This window comes from Phyllostomus hastatus, unplaced genomic scaffold (assembly GCF_019186645.2).
Source record: "Phyllostomus hastatus isolate PE091 unplaced genomic scaffold, TTU_PhHast_1.1 phas_contig_210, whole genome shotgun sequence".
NCBI classification, from domain to species: Eukaryota; Metazoa; Chordata; class Mammalia; order Chiroptera; family Phyllostomidae; genus Phyllostomus; species Phyllostomus hastatus.
The window spans coordinates 13,901,419-13,918,217 of NW_025333737.1; the positions used below are offsets into that span (position 1 = coordinate 13,901,419).

At 38.2% G+C, this 16,799-nt stretch overlaps 1 protein-coding gene across 2 annotated transcripts; it reads left to right on the forward strand.

Moving 5' to 3' along the window:
* Nucleotides 1-2,271: 2,271 nt before the first annotated feature.
* POLG2 (DNA polymerase gamma 2, accessory subunit) lies at nt 2,272-16,560 on the forward strand. 2 transcript variants are annotated; one of them, XM_045836348.1, is made up of 8 exons: nt 2,272-2,903; nt 6,276-6,396; nt 6,520-6,625; nt 7,632-7,805; nt 8,670-8,810; nt 11,353-11,433; nt 13,756-13,856; nt 15,557-16,560. In XM_045836348.1, the coding sequence occupies exons 1-8, from the start codon at nt 2,342-2,344 to the stop codon at nt 15,720-15,722; spliced, it is 1,452 nt and encodes a 483-aa protein (XP_045692304.1). In that variant the 5' UTR covers nt 2,272-2,341; the 3' UTR covers nt 15,723-16,560. The 2 variants fall into 2 exon arrangements, with proteins under 2 accessions (XP_045692304.1, XP_045692305.1); XM_045836349.1 differs by having other exon boundaries at nt 15,586-15,731.
* The last annotated feature ends 239 nt before the right edge of the window (nt 16,561-16,799 follow it).

A 16,799-nucleotide genomic window follows, 5' to 3' on the forward strand; every position in this document is an offset into this window, starting at 1 on the left:
ATGAGTCATGCAATAAGCCTGTTTGCAGAATTGTGAAATGAGATTAAAAGATAGGAAGTCAATGATACTTTTCATTACATAGTGTTGTAGGGCACTATGTAATAAATTCCATTTTCAAATTGGTTGATGTGAGAACCTGGATGGCTATTCCTTTTGCAAAATTTATCATTTAAAAGTACGGAATAACTTGATCTCCCAAAGATTATATTCATGCTCTTGGCTCTGTTGTGAATTACTGGAATATTGACAAAAAACTAAGACTTTGTACTACTTAAGATGTGGTTGGCAGGAGCTAAATTTTAATTCGTTTTCAGTGTTCTTGGAGCAGGTTACAAACAGATTCTAGGCTCTTAATTAGTGAAGACTGAGAGATATTGAATGTCTTTGCAGGAATCCGGGGACCTCAGGACTACTTCAAGTGAAGGTGTAATCATATTTGAATACAAAAAAATCCTCACCAAAATTAATGGTTAACCAAGAGAAAGCAACATAACCAGAAGCACAGTTACTAATAAGTCTTGTTGGGTCAACATGGGTTTATTGCCAGAAGGATCCAGGAAGTAGCTTTAGATTTAACTTTGGCTCACCAACAACCTTTCTAATCAATAATGGCTAGGAATAGGTCTGTGTGTCTTCCCAGAGAGTGATAACATGTTCTTTTGCCAGGAGAGGGGGGGAGGTCTTAATGAGATAAATTCTGATTAGATGGGGACTCGAACTGGTTTTAATGCCTTATCTCTAAAATAATTGAATTCTGTAGGGGGAGGGGAATGGTAATTTTTAGGAATAATACATGAAAACTGATCAACTTCTAGTAACAGTTTTAAATAGCATGGTCAAATTGGTTATGACTTAAGTTTTCAGGATAGGTGGGAGTATTTATTACATAATTTTACTGTTAATGTTTAATGTGGGCCTTTAAATTTGTAAACGGAAATGATTGTGGGGCTGTGGGAAGCATTTACCTATTTATCTTTGATCTAAGTTTTGAAAGACTCCACTTTTTAGCATGTGTTGTGTCCAACCTGTGGTTGTCTTAACTAATAAATGTAATTTTTTTCTCCCCATTCTCTCTCATTTATTTGTGTATAAGACCATTTCGGTGCGTTTTTTTAGTGTGGGAAACGCACATTAATAGTACCCAGCTTTGCAGTTAATGTAATTACTTTGCAGCAATAGTTTCAATTTTCTAGGTTCTTTTTATAAACTTGCACACTTGCATGGAATTATTTTGAAGTTGCACTATGCTACGTTATATTTTTCATTAACTGCTCCCTTACTCCATTAATTTAGTTGCTAAGATATTAATGCTTTATAAACTGCCCCTTCCTGGTGGTCTAGTGGAATCCCGTGGCTTGTGCCTTTCACCTGGATTAATCTTACAAGGTTTCCCCAACCACTTTAAGGGAAGTGGGAAGGTAGGACTCCAGAGTTTTGGAATGAACCATTTTCATCTGGGTTGTACCACTTATCCACTACTTGGGCAGTCCTCTTAAAGGCCTTAAGTGTTAACATGGGAGATTGTAAATTCACAGACCTACTAAGCAGGGGATCCTTGAATCCATTCTACACGGACCTTGTCAAGTTTTAATACGTGTTCTGATGAAACCCTGAAAAAAACCTGGTAGAGCAGCTTGCTTATACACACAAGGCTTCTCAGTGTTTCTCCACATTAACATGCAGGGCTTGTTTAAAACGTTGCTGGGGCCTCTGAGCAGGTTCCGCTGAGGTTCCCAGGTGGTGTAGATGCTGTCCCCGGCTGTCCTTTGGGACCCACTTGAATGAGAACCTCTCACTGGTTACATAGCCTGAACCACACCCGGGAGAGACTGCTGGGGGGCGGGTAGGCAGAATGGAGGTGCGTTTACCTAGTAGAGTTGCAAGGAAGAACTGGCTTTCTAAACTACCACAAACGATAAAACTTTTAAAATGGGAATCAAAAGTTTATTTTCATTAACACAAGATTGAGACAGTGATTTGGGGAGCATCTATTTTCATGTCTGATAACCCCAAAAATATGGGGAAGGAAAGTAAAGCTGACGCAACATTGGCTACAGCACGACAGTGAAAGTAGATGGAAGTGACTTTATTGATGCTGAGGACTGGCGAAAACGGCAATGGCTGAAGGGCCAGGCTTGACCTGAGGTGGAGAACGAGGCCTAGGTCCGCTAGGCCAAACGGCCACAGCCGGAACTTGGTGACGCACTTCCGTGGGCGGGGCCAGCTGCACGCACGCTAACTTGCCACGCAGCTGCGCAGTTGGTTCCCAGGTTCCTACGGTTGTGGCCGTTTATTGGGATCACCAACTAATAGGGACTGTGGTCTTGACCTCCCGAGGGTGATGCGCTCCAGTTCAGCCATCAGGGCCTGCCAGAAAGTCTGCAGGTGCCTGTTGTCTGGTTTTGGGGGTCGAGTAGATGGGGGCCAGCCTGAGCGGTTGACGGAAGGGAGTAGCCCCCTCGGAGGGCCCATGAGGTCGCACGCGGAGCTACCCGGGGGGAACGAGCGAAGAGAAGCCCAAGAGTCTGGAGAGGGGAGCGAAGCGCTGGTAGAAATCTGTCAGAGAAGGCATTTCCTCAGTGGCACCAAGCAGCAGATTAGCCGAGATTCTCTTCTGAGCGGGTGCCATTCTGGCTTTGGCCCTTTGGGCTTAGAGTTGCGGAAGAACCTGGCGACAGAATGGTGGTCCTCGGTGGTGGTGTTCAGGGAGCAGGTCTTTCCCGTAGACGCACTCCACGTTGAATCAGGCCCTTCACTGCCCGGGGACAGTGACTTCAGGTTAGTGTCTGCAGAAACTCTGCGCGAAATCTTGCAAGACAAAGAACTGAGTAAGGAACAACTAGTAGCATTTCTTGAGAACTTATTAAAAACTTCTGGGAAACTACGGGAGAACCTTCTTCACGGTATGCTTCATGATTTCATGCTTCAAAATAGGTGTTGGGGGTGGAAAGGCAATCTCCCTCGATTCCGCGGATTGCAGCTGACCCTTCATTCACGTGGAAAGGAAGTTACGTGGTTCTCATCTTTTCGAAGTAGTTGGGTATATTGACAGTGCTTCTACGCTGGAGAAAACTGGTCTATGCAGTCGTCACTGTTACTTAAAGAATCTGACCGAAGGACCTGGTAACTCTCAATTTCATGGGGCAGCCCTATAATTTTAGAGTTAATTGAGCAGCCTAGATTTAAATCATTTGTTTACCGTTACTAAAATGTTTGTAAATACTTCCACAGCCACACTTCAGTTTTACACACAAAGCTCATTTTTCTGGAGCAAAAAGAAAATGCCCTTCCTCAATTTTTCTTACTGAAAACTGATCTACAGTCTGTTGTTTTGAGAGCCCTGTAGGTAATTTTTGAGTTCGCAAAATAGGACTAATCGAGCTTTGTAAATGATTCTTGAGTGAATACACAGAAATTTATAGGGGACCATTTGCCTTTAAAGTCAAATAAAACATGGCAGAGATTCTGGGGCATGGGAACTCATCTTTGCAAAATGCTATCCTGGGCATTTTTCATGAAGTGGTACTGTAAAGTAGTTTAAAATGACCAATGCCCATGGTTCTCTAAAAATTAGTAACTATATTGTAAAACTGTTAACAGTTTAATTTTCTTAAGGAAATTTTTAAGTAAATGTGGTACTTTTGATTCGTATGCTTTATTCCATAGTGGCTTTACTTTGGGGGAGTTAAAGCACTGCCCATTACCATGCCCCAAAACAGTCTTTTCTTCCTTATCAGAAAAAGAAACTTAGCTCTCTGTAGGTGTCCATTCATCAAAGCATCTATGGTGTGCCAGACTTTTTCTTGCCTTTAGGAAGCTTAAATCCATCTATTTGCTTAGTTACCCAGTTTTCCATTTCCTTCTATTCCCAATGTTCCTGCTTTCTTTATTCCATGTCAGAGCTATTGTAGTAGCCTCTACTTATGATTAGTTTTTAAAAATTCTCAGCCATTATGTCTCCAGATATTTTTACCCGTTCTCCTCGGTCGTCTTGTGTCTAATTAGGTTAATTATTTTCCCCATCTTGTCATCAACTTTCTGGAACACAATCACATTGTAAAGTCTATGTCCAATAACTTAGATGTATCTCTTTCTAGTATCTGTTTTTCTCTGGGCTTTTGGTCATTTGGGCTTTCTCCTGAAATTCTAGGTAATTTGCATAAAAATTACAGAGATAAATCAAGGCTTTGAGTGGCATTTTCTTCCTTCTGAAAGGATTTACTTTTGCTTTGGCAGGCAGCTGGAGTGGAAGCATATCTTCTTAGTACAACTGAGAACTAAGTTTATTGGAGGCTGGGCTTCAGTCTTTTCGCTCCCCTCTATAGAGTGTAGTGTCCCTAGTGAAAGGCTGGGGTGTGTACCAGGACCCCTCCTTGGTGAGCCAGGAACTATAATTTTTGTACTTCCCAATTGCATAAGATGTCAGGAAGCTCTGTTCAGCTCTGCTACTTCACAATTGGAAAAGTAGCACTGAATGTTGGATTCATCTCTGTGCTCTTCCCTTTTCTCCAAATTTTGGACCCTCAAGTCCTTACTGCCTTAATAGTTCTCCTATATCTTTAAATAGATTTTTTAAAAGTTTTTTTGACCAGCTTTTTTGTTGTTGTTGTTGTTGTTGTTACAAGCTAATCTACTATTATCAGAAGTGGAAATCTCAAGTAACTTTTGAACAGTGCTGTCATTTAGTGGGGTATAATTTTTTATATAACTGGCATAGAGAACTACAAAGAAATCTTGAACTTAGGTTTACTCCAAGTAGGAATGTTGGAATTATAATTCTGAGACTATGTATATTATAGGATAAAGCAAATAGATGGATAGATTAATGTTATTAGAAGCCAAGATTTTCTCTGTAATAGAAAAGAGATACAAATATAAAAGAAAATAAGAATAAACTTTGTAATGTTAAATTTCAGTTGGCAATATCAGTATGAATTCATGATTTTTAAAAATATATATTTTCTAACTTTCTTCATTGAAAGGGCCTAGAAAAAATGACAATAGCAATGAGCACACCTAGTACCCAATGTTTGGTTTCTATTGAATAAAATAAACCAGTGCTTGGAGAAATGGCTGATTCCAGGTCTAAGGCAAGGAAAGTACAAGGTGAGTTTGGGACATTTTATGGTACTAGAAAGCAAAGAATTGCTTGAAGACTAGTTGGGGGTCATGTCTGTCGAAAGGACCAGATGCTGGATTGAAGGAGACTCCCACTGGCTAAATTTGGGGCAAACTGAACATTAAAATAAGTATTGATGGTAATGAATCATAACACATTAAATAAAATAAAAAAATTTTAAACCACAATGTTAACCAAAAAAGTAATTGAGGCTGCTGTTGGATCGAAGAGGTGGATAAAATTGTTTTTATAGAAGCTATGCAATAAATGTAAAAGGAAAAATAGATTAGAAAAATCACCATGTTTTAATTTTATACTCTTCAAGGGTATAATAATTGATTCAAGCAAGGATCATCAGTAGATTCTAAAATGTAGGTGGAAGATTGTTGGGGAGCAAGGTATTGCTGGGGAACAGATTACTTTAATCAGGTAATTAAATTTGTTTCTTTAACAGTGGGATGGTTTGACATTATGTTGCTTCTGTTAGGATACAATAAGACACACACACATCAACTCTAGTATTTATTTCTGCTAAAAATAATTAAATCATAAGGAAGCAATCAGGCAAATGTCTAATGTGAGATAATCTGCCTTGGACTCAAAAGTCAATGTCATTAAGAGCAAAGTTAGGGAGGGAGGAGTCAGGAAATGTTCTATATTCAAAGAGATTAAAGAGACCTAGTCAAAATTCAGTGTATGAACCTTAGGGAGAAAGAGAGCAGCAGTAAATGACATTTTGTGTGATAATTGGAGAAAATAGGATATCAACTATATATTAGATGAAATTACGGTATTATGTTTGTTTTTATGGTGTAAATGTGGTATATAGAAAACATTTTAATTTTAGGAGATGAACACAAATGTTTTCGGGGTGAACAAAAAATGTGGCAAAATATTGACAATTGGTACATCTAGGTGAAGGGTTAACAGGTGTTTATTGTACTGTTCTTTCAACTTAGAGATTTGAAAATCTTCAAACTAAAAGTATGGGGGAAACTAAAATTAAGTGGTAATTAAGATCTACCTTAATAAATAGCCCCATGCTACTTGTACTCTTGCATTGGCATTATTATATTATTAGTTTATATATGACTTCATCAAAAAGATCTGGGTTTATAGAATTGATTTACATGATGATTGATTTATCTTTTGACAGGTGCCTTGGAGCACTATGTTAATTGCCTGGATTTGGTAAACAAGAGGCTGCCTTATGGCCTTGCTCAGATTGGAGTGTGTTTTCATCCTGCTTCTAAGCAGACAGCTGATGGTGTTAAAAGGTACAGAAAAATGGCAAATAACTCGGCCTTGCCTTTAAATAGTCAAGAACTAGTCATTTTCATTTTGAGATACATTGTATAATTTTTAGATAAGTAACTATCCAATATTTCTGACATCCAAAGAATTGCTGAGAAGACAGAAGCTTCGCTGGTATGGTTTACTTCAACAAGAACTGCCAGCCAGTGGCTTGATTTCTGGTTACGTCATCGACTCCTGTGGTGGAGAAAGGTACTACAATAATCACCCTTAATTCAATAGTTATTAAGTATATCATCTTAATGTGTCAGAGGTAATACTTCTCTATAATAAGTGAAAAAAATTTTAAGTTTTAACCACTTTATTTATTTTTTTAGATTTTATTTATTTATTTTTAGAGAGAGGGGAAGGGAGAGAAAAAGAGAGGGAGAGAAACATCAATGTGTGGTTGCTTCTCATGAGGCCCCCACTGGGAACCTGGCCTGCAACCCAGGCATGCACCCTGACTGGGAATTGAACCTGCGACCTTTTGGTTTGCAGGCCTGCACTTAATCCACTGAGCTACATCAGCCAGGTAATAAATGAAAATTTTTTGATGTAGCTATGTTATAAGCGACAGCTATAATAAGTCAACAAACACAAATTAACTCTAACAATTTTCACTGTTCCCTATAACAAAGTTACTTTGCTAAAGACATTGGTTAATATTTCTCTCTTGCTCAGAAGCCTTTGTTGCTAAGTGTTTACTTTTAAAGTAAAGTTCAAATCCCTCACCTTGCTGTCCTGGCTGGTATGAGTTTGACCCTTGTTCGCTCTTTGAGTTTTAATTTTTGTTCCCTATCTCCATGAACTCTCCATATTAGTCACAATGGTTCTATAATTTATAATCAAGTTTTGGTATGTGCTGAACACGAGAGAGTTGAAGTAAGCATTTTTATCTTTCTCCAACTCTTAAAATCCCCAAACACCCACCTAAATTAAGTGGAATAGTCATAAATAATCAAGCTCTTTACAAAAGATAAGAACGGTGAGTATATGGTACTTTCTTCTTCATCTCACTTAGCTCTTGGTTGCCTTCCCTTCTTGTTAAGTAGGATACATCCGTACACCCATATACATATAATCAACAGTTTTCTCTGTAGTTTTTATTTGGGCTTGACCATTTTCATTCAGTTTCTGCATGAAACGTCTCTAGCAACCTACTTTTTAGCACTTATTTTAATAAGTTAATAAGACAAACCTAAACTTTCTTTTCCAGTTTGCGGTGAGTCCATCTAACTTCAGCAGCAGTGATTGCCAGGATGAAGAGGGGCGAAGAGGAAACAGAGTTTACTACCATTTTCCCTGGGGAAAGGAGCCAATAGAAACCCTGTGGAATCTAGGAGAGCAAGAACTTTTACACATGTATCCTGGAAATGTGTCCCAATTACATGTATGTTTTACCATGATGAACTCCTAATGTATCCTTTACCCAGATTCTCTGTGATCACTGCTGAACTAATTGATAATAAACTGTAGACATGGGGCACATGACCTCTTAATACTTCAGAATGTATTTCTTGAGTGGAAGGACACTCACCTGCATAACCACAATGCAGCCATCACAATGAGGACAGTAACAGTAATTCACCGTCACTACCCAGCCCTCAGAACCCTTCTAATACACCAGTCATGCCAGTGTGCAAGGATCCAGACTAGGATCCAGACTAGGATTGTGCGCTTCATGTAGTTGTCGAGTAGCCTTAGTCTCTTTCAAACAAACACTTCCTTTTGATCTTTCCTTGTCTTGTACGACCTTGATTTTTGAAGAGGATAGGCCGGTTGCTTTATAGAATGTCCCTCGATTTGAGTTGCTTTCATGTTTTCTCAGCCACGGAAATGGCGCTGCCCTCTTTAAATTCCTTATATAGGAAGCATGCAATAAAATTTGTTACGGTGATGGTAACTTATCACTTGGTTAGGATGGTGCTACCAGGTTTCTCCAATGTAAAGTTGATTAGTATTGTGTACTCATTAATTAATGAGTAATAATTCTTTTGTGGGCAGATAGTTTAAGACTATGTGTTTCTCACAAGACTCTGACCTACCAGTCGCAGCATCCTCTTATGATTCCTGTCCAGATCAATTTTTACCATGAGGGTTGCCAAATGATGACTTTTAGAAAATTAATTTGATTGTGTCTTTGAAATTTATTGATCAGTATATATTTTGATCTTATAAGTCTAAATAATGTAATTTTAAGAGATAGATAGTTCCGCTAAATGATACTTTATTCTTGTTCTACTTTTCTTTGAAGGGGCGAGATGGACGAAAAAATGTGGTTCCTTCTGTTTTATCTATAAATGGAGATCTAGACCGAGGCATGCTGGCTTACCTCTATGATTCTTTCCAGTTAACAGAGAATTCCTTTACAAGAAAGAAAAATCTCCATAGAAAGGTATTTTTGATATTTCAGAGATAGACTTGGGAAATTAAAAATATAAGTCTCCTTACCTTTTTTCTTTTTAATTGAATTTATTTGGGGTGGCATTAGTTAATAAAATTACATAGGTTTCATTGTTCCTCTGTTTTTAATGTTGGTGTGCTTGGTTTCTAACATAAAGTGAATAATAACTTTTTTTAGGTTTAAGTATTTTTCAGTTTTTTAGAATCTGGCCACAGGAATAGTATGCAGGTTCTCACAGAATAGAATCAGACATTCCTGTTGGGTAGTCCAAAGGTATTTCTGATCGTGAAGAGCTAGGCAGCTATGTCTGATTTTTAGCCTTTGAACCTTTCCATTGATGGTTTCCATCTGCATCAGAAGATGAGTGTTAAGTAGGAGTAAATACGACTGACAGCAAGGCTTGTGCTATTGACGTCTCTGCTTCTGGTCTATTCCCAAGTGGCTGGCCACTGGATCACAGGAACTAGATATGGGTCTGGGTGGAGGGAAAGGCTTATTTTAGGACAGACAGTTTTTGTCAGGGCTCAAAATCAAGAGACAGAAGGGGTCAAAGCTGTAGGAAAGAAAAAAAAATGACTAGGGAATAAGATTTTGGAAGAAGCTAGAGGGATCAAGAGCATAAGTGGAGGGATTTGTCTGAAAAGGAGTTATTTGAAACAGGGAGGAAAAAAAGATGGCATGGATATAAATAGGCTACTAGTTAGTCTGTGCAGGGAGTTTTACTCATACTGCCTGCACAGGCTAAGAACTAGGAGGCAAGATTACTAGATTAAAATTTGGAGGAGTAGGGGTTTAAGTGGCAAGAGTTTAGAATAGTCATATTCCCCTTGAACGTGAAAGGGAGCTGGCCCAAATCAAAAGTTTTAACATGTTGAATGTTCCGCTGGGATTGGAAACCATGTTTGTAGCACTACTCTGTGTAATTAAGTGATTGATTATGCTGTTCTCAGTTAAGCTGATATGGCCATAGAGAAAGTCAGGTTATAGAACTGTTCTGAGGGGTTGGGATTTATAGGATTTATAGCACACAAACAAGGGGGATCCTTTGTTTCTCTTCTACCCCACATCCAAACCGTCAGCAAAACCTGTTCGACTCTACCTTCAAAATACAGGGGTAAAGGGGGGTCCAAAATAATGTCCCTTTCTTGCTTTTTTTTTTTTAGAGAGGGGAAGGGAGGGAGAAAGAGAAAGAAAGGGAGAAGGGAAAGAGAAACATCAATGTGTAGTTGCCTCTTGTGCACCCCTACTGGGGACCTGGCCTGCAACCTAGGCATGTGCCCTGACTGGGAATCGAACCAGGAACCCTTTGGTTTGCAGGCCAGCACTCAATCCACTGAGCCATACCAGCCAGAACTAATAACACACCTTCCTTATTATAGAATCTTTTATTACAAAATCATAAGCATGTACTTCTGTAACATAACAATATCACACTCAAGCACACCATATGACATTTTAGGTGAAATGTTCAAATTAAAACTGTAAATTGTTACACCTATATTATTATCCTGCCAACTACACTCAAGCAGGCCTTACTTCTCCCGGACCCTGTATATCCTGAATCTGACCATTTCTTCCCACCTCCACTCCCTCCTCTCTGATTAGGTTGGTGGTTAAGCCACTGACATTCCCTCTTTCCCCCACTGAATGGCCCTTTTAAAAGGTACACATTACTTTGCTCCTCTGTACTCCAGGAAGCTCCTTGTCTCACTCAGAAGAAAAAGCCAAAGCCCCTAAAATGTTCTACAATTTCCTTTTTGCCCTCTGTGTACTATTCTCCACCTCCCTTGGTCTGCTTCGGCAGCACAGACCTTGCTGCTTCTAGAACATGCCAGGCATGCTCCTAGTTCAGAGCCTTGTCGTTTGTTCTCCCCTTTGCCTGGAATGTTCTTCCTTGGATAGCCACATGTCTTATTCCTCAGCCTCCTTCCAAGTCTTTGTTCCAGTGTCACTTCAAAGAGGAGACCTTCTCTTTCCACTTACTTAAAATTGCAAACAGCCCTCCCCAACCTACCCCCTTGCCAGCACTTTCTATCCCATAGCTTTTTTAGCATTTACCACCTTCAGGTATATTATTGATTTATTTATTGTGTTTATTATCTGTTTCTCCCCATCATGAAAGACATGGATTTTTGTCCCCAGCACCTAGAAGTAGCCATTCAAGTTTTTGTTGACTAGGTAATGAATGAGAAGAGTGGTGGGTTTTATCAAGAGAAAGTCCAAATGATAAGCCACGTGGCCCCAGCTGGGTAGGGAAGGCATTGATGCCAGGCAGGGGCATTTTGGCTGATGGAAAATGGAGTTGTCAGAAAATGGGGCGTATCAAGTGAACTTACTTCTGCAGAACATCTAAGTGGAGAAATCCAAGAGCAGCTGGAAATAGACAGCTGAATACATCATTACAAGATTTTTTATGGCCCCCAGCTAGCTTCCGTCTTCACACAAAATGTTACTGTGTAAGAAGCTCCATGTTTGTTAGTGCTTGTGTTTTACCTAAATGTGTTGTTGCCCTCCCCCCCTTCAATTGCTTTAGGTACTTAAGCTTCACCCTTGTCTAGCCCCTATTAAGGTTGCTTTGGATGTGGGAAGAGGCCCAGCAGTGGAACTCAGACAGGTGGGTTAAATGCATTTTAATGTCATGATTTTAATTATAACCATTATTCCAAGTAAATGAGGAGTTTACAATTTAAATTTTTATTTTGACTATTTGCTTTTAAAAAAATTTTAACTATGGGGAGGGGTGGGGGAAAAGGCAGAAAACTGTACTTGAACAACAATTTAAAAATGTTAAAAAAATAAAAGATATATGGAGCATGAAAAAAATTTTAACTAATGAACTATGGATCAACATTATGGTTAATAGTAGATAATTTAAAGTGTAGTATATTAAAGAAGATTAATACAATTCAGTGGATTTTACTGTTGATGTCATGTCCATAGTTACACTTCTTTATGATTATGCACAGTTTTGGTGATCAAAATATTTGTACAGATGTCGCGAGTGAATTTCTTTTTGTCCTCTTCCCTTTTTAACTTAATACTTTTGATACTTGCTGGTACAAGCACAGATTCTAGATCAGTAATCTTATGATTTTTTTCTAATCCCTCTGGTCTAAATATCCCAGAGAAAAGCCAGGAGTGTGGTTTTCTTTCTTTCTAGAGACCCCTGCAGCAGTCCTCATTTCGGCCTGGGTGACAGAGACCCATCCAGGACCTGAGTGAGGGAACTAGAGGGACTCACCCAGCTTTCTGCCAGGGCTCCTGTGGATGGGTCTGGGAAGGTGGGGATGGTCAGCTCAGGGAAAGAGAAGATAATATTTTAATTTTCACTTTTCTCCGCAAGGGTGTGGCAGGCTCCTCAACACCCTTGTAGGTAGCAAGTTCCTAGGTTTTGTTGTTGGGTTTTTTTGTTTTGTTTTTTTGTTTGTTTTTTGTTTTTTGCTCGAAGGACAACAAAGAACTCTGTTCCCTAGATTTTTGTCATTAAAATTGCCAGCCTTGTTTTTTTGTTGGTTTGTTTACAAGCATATAGTAGTATTTTGTGCCTTGGATGTTTTTAACTTACCAAAAGGGTACTGGTATGGTATATCTTAAATCTGTTTTTAATTCTTTTGCTTCAGCAATATCACAGAGAATTCTTATGCATGTAACTTTCTGGACTGTGCAAGCATTTTTGCCAGTTACATACACAGGGATGGGATTTCTGGATAAAGTGCATATGTATCCTTAATTTCACTGTGTCAGATAGATTGCTCTCCAGACTGGCCGCACCTATTTGTACTCACTCATACCTGCGGTGCGAGGGTTCTTATTTCCCTGTGTCTTTAGCACTTCGTCATGCTTAGAGCTTTTTTCTCCTTTTTCACCTTCCACTACAAAGAGCAAATTTTCACCTGGAAACCACTAACTTATTAAAATCCATTCTTGTATTCATTTTTCCCTGTTAATTTCTTAGATTTATTACTATCTATATTCTCTTCTATCCCCAAATATCAAATAGCTTAACAACTATTTACTTCACTATGTATGGTCTTTCCCTGGGAACTTGTTAGAAATTCAAATTCTTGGTCCCTCAGATCTGCTGAATCAGGAACACCGGGAGGGAGCCAGGCTGAGCAACGTGTTTTGACAAGCCCTCCAGGTGATTCTGGTGCAGGCTGGAGTTGGAGGAGCAGCAGCGCCCTGGCTCAGGCACAGCCCCCAGTGGGGAGGCGTTGCTGCCGAAGTCTGTGAAGTCTGTATGACGAGGCCAGGAGCACTTCTAACCTCTTATTTACATCAACAGAGCTGAATGGGAGGAATCCTGCTCCAGTGTTTTAGCTCCAGATAGTTAAGGGCGTTGAAATTTTGCTTTGTTTTGCTTCACTGCTTGTTAAGAAAACAGTAAATTTACTGTGTTATTTATTTTTACTTCTGTACTTACAGTCAGGCTTTTGTCTCCAACATTCCACTGAAACTAGTCAATCATCTTTTCCTTCTTAAAGCATTTTCTTTAGTTGGCTTCAGGAACACCACACTCCTGGTTTTCCTCATACTTTTCTGGTGACTTCTGCTTAGTTTTCTCTCCTGGCTCTTCCTTGTCTTCCTGACACGATAGTGAAACCCTAGGGTTCAGTTCTCAACTCTCAGATAAGTTTAGAGGTAACGTAGCCCTTTGGACTTAACTGTTTTTCTCTGATAAAATCTATTTTGGTTTTGTTTGTGTTTTGAATGATAATGATAGTAATAAAAATTCTTATGTGTAGTATAAAATTTTCAGAGATTTGCATTTTCAGAGAAAATACACAATATATAAATTATAAATAGTATTATCACGTAATTAAAAGAATTTGTGCCCATTTTAAAGATTGAAAAGGATGATTTGTGGCTTCACAGAAATAGACTAATCACTCGAGCTACTTTTATTTCTTTCATATTTGAAGTATTTTCTTTCCAGGTTTGTCAAGGGCTGTTTAATGAATTACTAGAAAATGGGATTTCTGTGTGGCCTGGCTATTTGGAAACTGCACAGTCCTCATTGGAGCAACTTTACTCAAAGTAAGAATTGTTTTCCTTTTCACAGAAATATTTTATTCTATTTTTTGTATGATGTTTATTTTATGAGTAACAGTAACCTTTTTTACTATATATAAAAATATAATTTAAAAGTATTTCTTTCTAACTTCCCCATTTACAGAACCACATGCTCTTAGGTAATTGCTACAATAGGGAATAGCATTCATCAGGTATACTTGAGCACTTACCACATGTAACTTCAGACTTAATGTCATGAAATATGTATATCTGAATTTATCGATTTATCAGGAATGAAATTATGTATGTTGGATGCATTTGTTGAGTTGGGACTGCCTTTTCCTTGCTGGCGTATGGTTCATTCTGAGGCTGAGTGGGAAATAATTTCATCCCAGAGGACAGAAAACTAGTCTCCTTAGTGATCAGCACCTCTGTTGACACCTGGTTGCTCAAGACTGAAACCTGGATGTACCATCCTTAGCTCCTCCCTCATCCTTATTCTCCGCATCTAGTTTGTCACCAAATGCTGTCAGCCTACCTCTTAAATACATTCAAATCCATATCTCTCCATTGTTACTGCTACTACCCATGTTAAGATCAGCAGTATCTTTTGGCTGGATTATTGAAATAATCTCCTAATTGATCTTCCTGTCTCTAGCCTTACCCTCTGCTATTTCATTCACTTCTGTTTTTTAATAAAGGACTTCTTTTCTCCTTTGGGTTTACTTTGGCTTTAAATTTTTTTTTAGGGTTTTTTGTGTGTGTGTTGAATACATAATTTTTGATTGAAAAGTTTCAAGCTTTGTGTTTTGCTCCATAGTTCTCTAACATGTTAAAATACACCTTTCAGATGATGTCAAAAGAAAAGTAGGTTGCTATGGATAAAGCAACTTAATTGTTTTATCATACATAAAATGAGGTGGACGTATTTAAACTTTCTAGATTCTGAAATTATATCCTTTGAGTCGTGGACATTATCAAGTTATAGTTGTTCTTTATGTGGTAAAGGCTTTATTATTTTAGGATATTTTTAAATATTTATTAAGCACCTATTATGTTTTCTTTACATTGATACAGCAGTGAATAAGACAAATGGTTTCTGTTCTGATGCAACTTATATTCTGGTGGGATAAAATAGACACTAAACAAGGAAATAGATAAATAAGATAACTTTGATACAGTCCTGCACAGCGAAGAAACACTAATGAGGTCATGTGACTGGTTAAAAAGAAAGGAGGCCAGTGTGGATAGCTCAGTTATTGCTGAACTAGAAATTCTTAAGTTAGCATATAAAGCTACACATCAGGCATGATTTTGGTATGATCTGCTGAGCACCGGATTTTTATTATAGTAGCATTATAAGAGTCTTTAAAATAAATTTCTTGGACTGCATCAAAATACCAAAAGGCTAAGGTTAATCCGAGATTTACCCATAATATCACCCCAAATGGTGTGTTGAGGTACCACTGTTCTCAAATTTTATTTTCTTTTATGACTTTTCAGCTATTACAGTAAGTCAGAAACTTTCTGAAAATTTTACTTTGAATGCAATTCAGAAATTTGAAAAAGGTGGGTTTTGGTCCAGCTCTCAGGCCCTGCCTTTGAGTCTTGTGACTCTTGAGAGTGGTGATTAAAGTAATCTAAAGTAATTAAAACTGGTAATATGATGAATTTACAATTTACATTTGTATGCATGTATTTTGTTTAACTACTTTTTTTCTTAGATATGATGAAATGGGTATCCTCTTCACAGTTTTGATTACTGAAGCAACTCTGGAGAATGGATTAATACAGCTGAGAAGTAGAGACACCACAATGAAGGAAATGATGCATGTATCCAAAGTGAAAGACTTTTTAGCCAAGTATATATCATCAGCCAAGAATGTATAGATTTTAATATTAGCCTAATAAATATTTGTCCTTTCTAATTTGGTTGTCTTACATTAACTTAGGTTGTTTGTTAGCCCCTTTGCACTTATGGACATTTTTGGTGCTTTTTAAAAAATTCATTTTTATTACTTATATTTCTTGTATTCCATTGTATAAGGACTATGTTCAGCTACAAGAAACAAAAATCCTGCTGTACTGGATTAAGCGAATTGGAATTTGTTTTTCTTATAAAAAGAAATCAAGGTGGGGGGTACACTGTCTGGAGCTGGTATAATCATTTCCTCTATAGTTAGAGACACAGGCTTTTGTTGTTTTTCTGTTCCACCATTTTTAATATGTTGGGTTTTATCTTTATACTTATTGCTTAATGGTCACAGGGTGGCTGCTGTATTTCTAGCTTTCTCGTTCACATTCCAGTTAGGAAGAAAGTACAAGAGATAAGAACTAGCCAGCCGGGACTCACCCTCCTATTTTTATTAGGAAAGTAAAACCTTCCCCAGATATCCCAATCAGAAGAGTTGTTGTTTCATTGGTCAGAACTTGGTCACATGGTCATTCCTAGGCTAATCACTGTTCAGGGGAATGAGAATATAATGATTAATTTGCATCAAACATAATTTATCCCCTGGGGCTACAGTAGTGTCTTATCCACTCTGAAATGGGTTTTATTATCAGGAAAGAAGGAGTCTTGTATGTTGAATACACTTGTGTTAATTATATTATCATTATCAACCTAACAAAAATTCCAACTAATAATTTGTATAAAATATCTTGAGCCCTGGCTGGTGTGCCTCAGTGGATTGAGTGCCAGTCTGCAAACCAAAAGGTTACCAGTTTGGTTCCCAGTCAAGGCACATGCCTGGGTTTCAGGCCAGGTCCCCAGTGGGGGGGCATGCAAAAGGCAGCTGATCGATGGATCTCTCGCACATTGATGTCTCTCTCTCTCCCTTTCTCCCTCCCTTCCCCTCTTTCTAAAAGTAAAATTTAAACAATCTTAATATATATTAAAAAATATCTTGAAAAGCTAACTGGTTGCACATTTTTATGTTTTGATTATTATTTTTTGATATCATGCAG

Bases quoted from the DNA above. Each gene is read 5' to 3' on its own strand.
- POLG2 (XM_045836348.1), top strand. From the start codon at position 2,342: ATGCGCTCCAGTTCAGCCATCAGGGCCTGCCAGAAAGTCTGCAGGTGC. The intron at 6,397-6,519 runs GTACAGAAAAAT...TGACATCCAAAG, and splicing joins ACAGCTGATGGTGTTAAAAG to AATTGCTGAGAAGACAGAAG. The intron at 7,806-8,669 runs GTATGTTTTACC...TTTTCTTTGAAG, and splicing joins GAAATGTGTCCCAATTACAT to GGGCGAGATGGACGAAAAAA.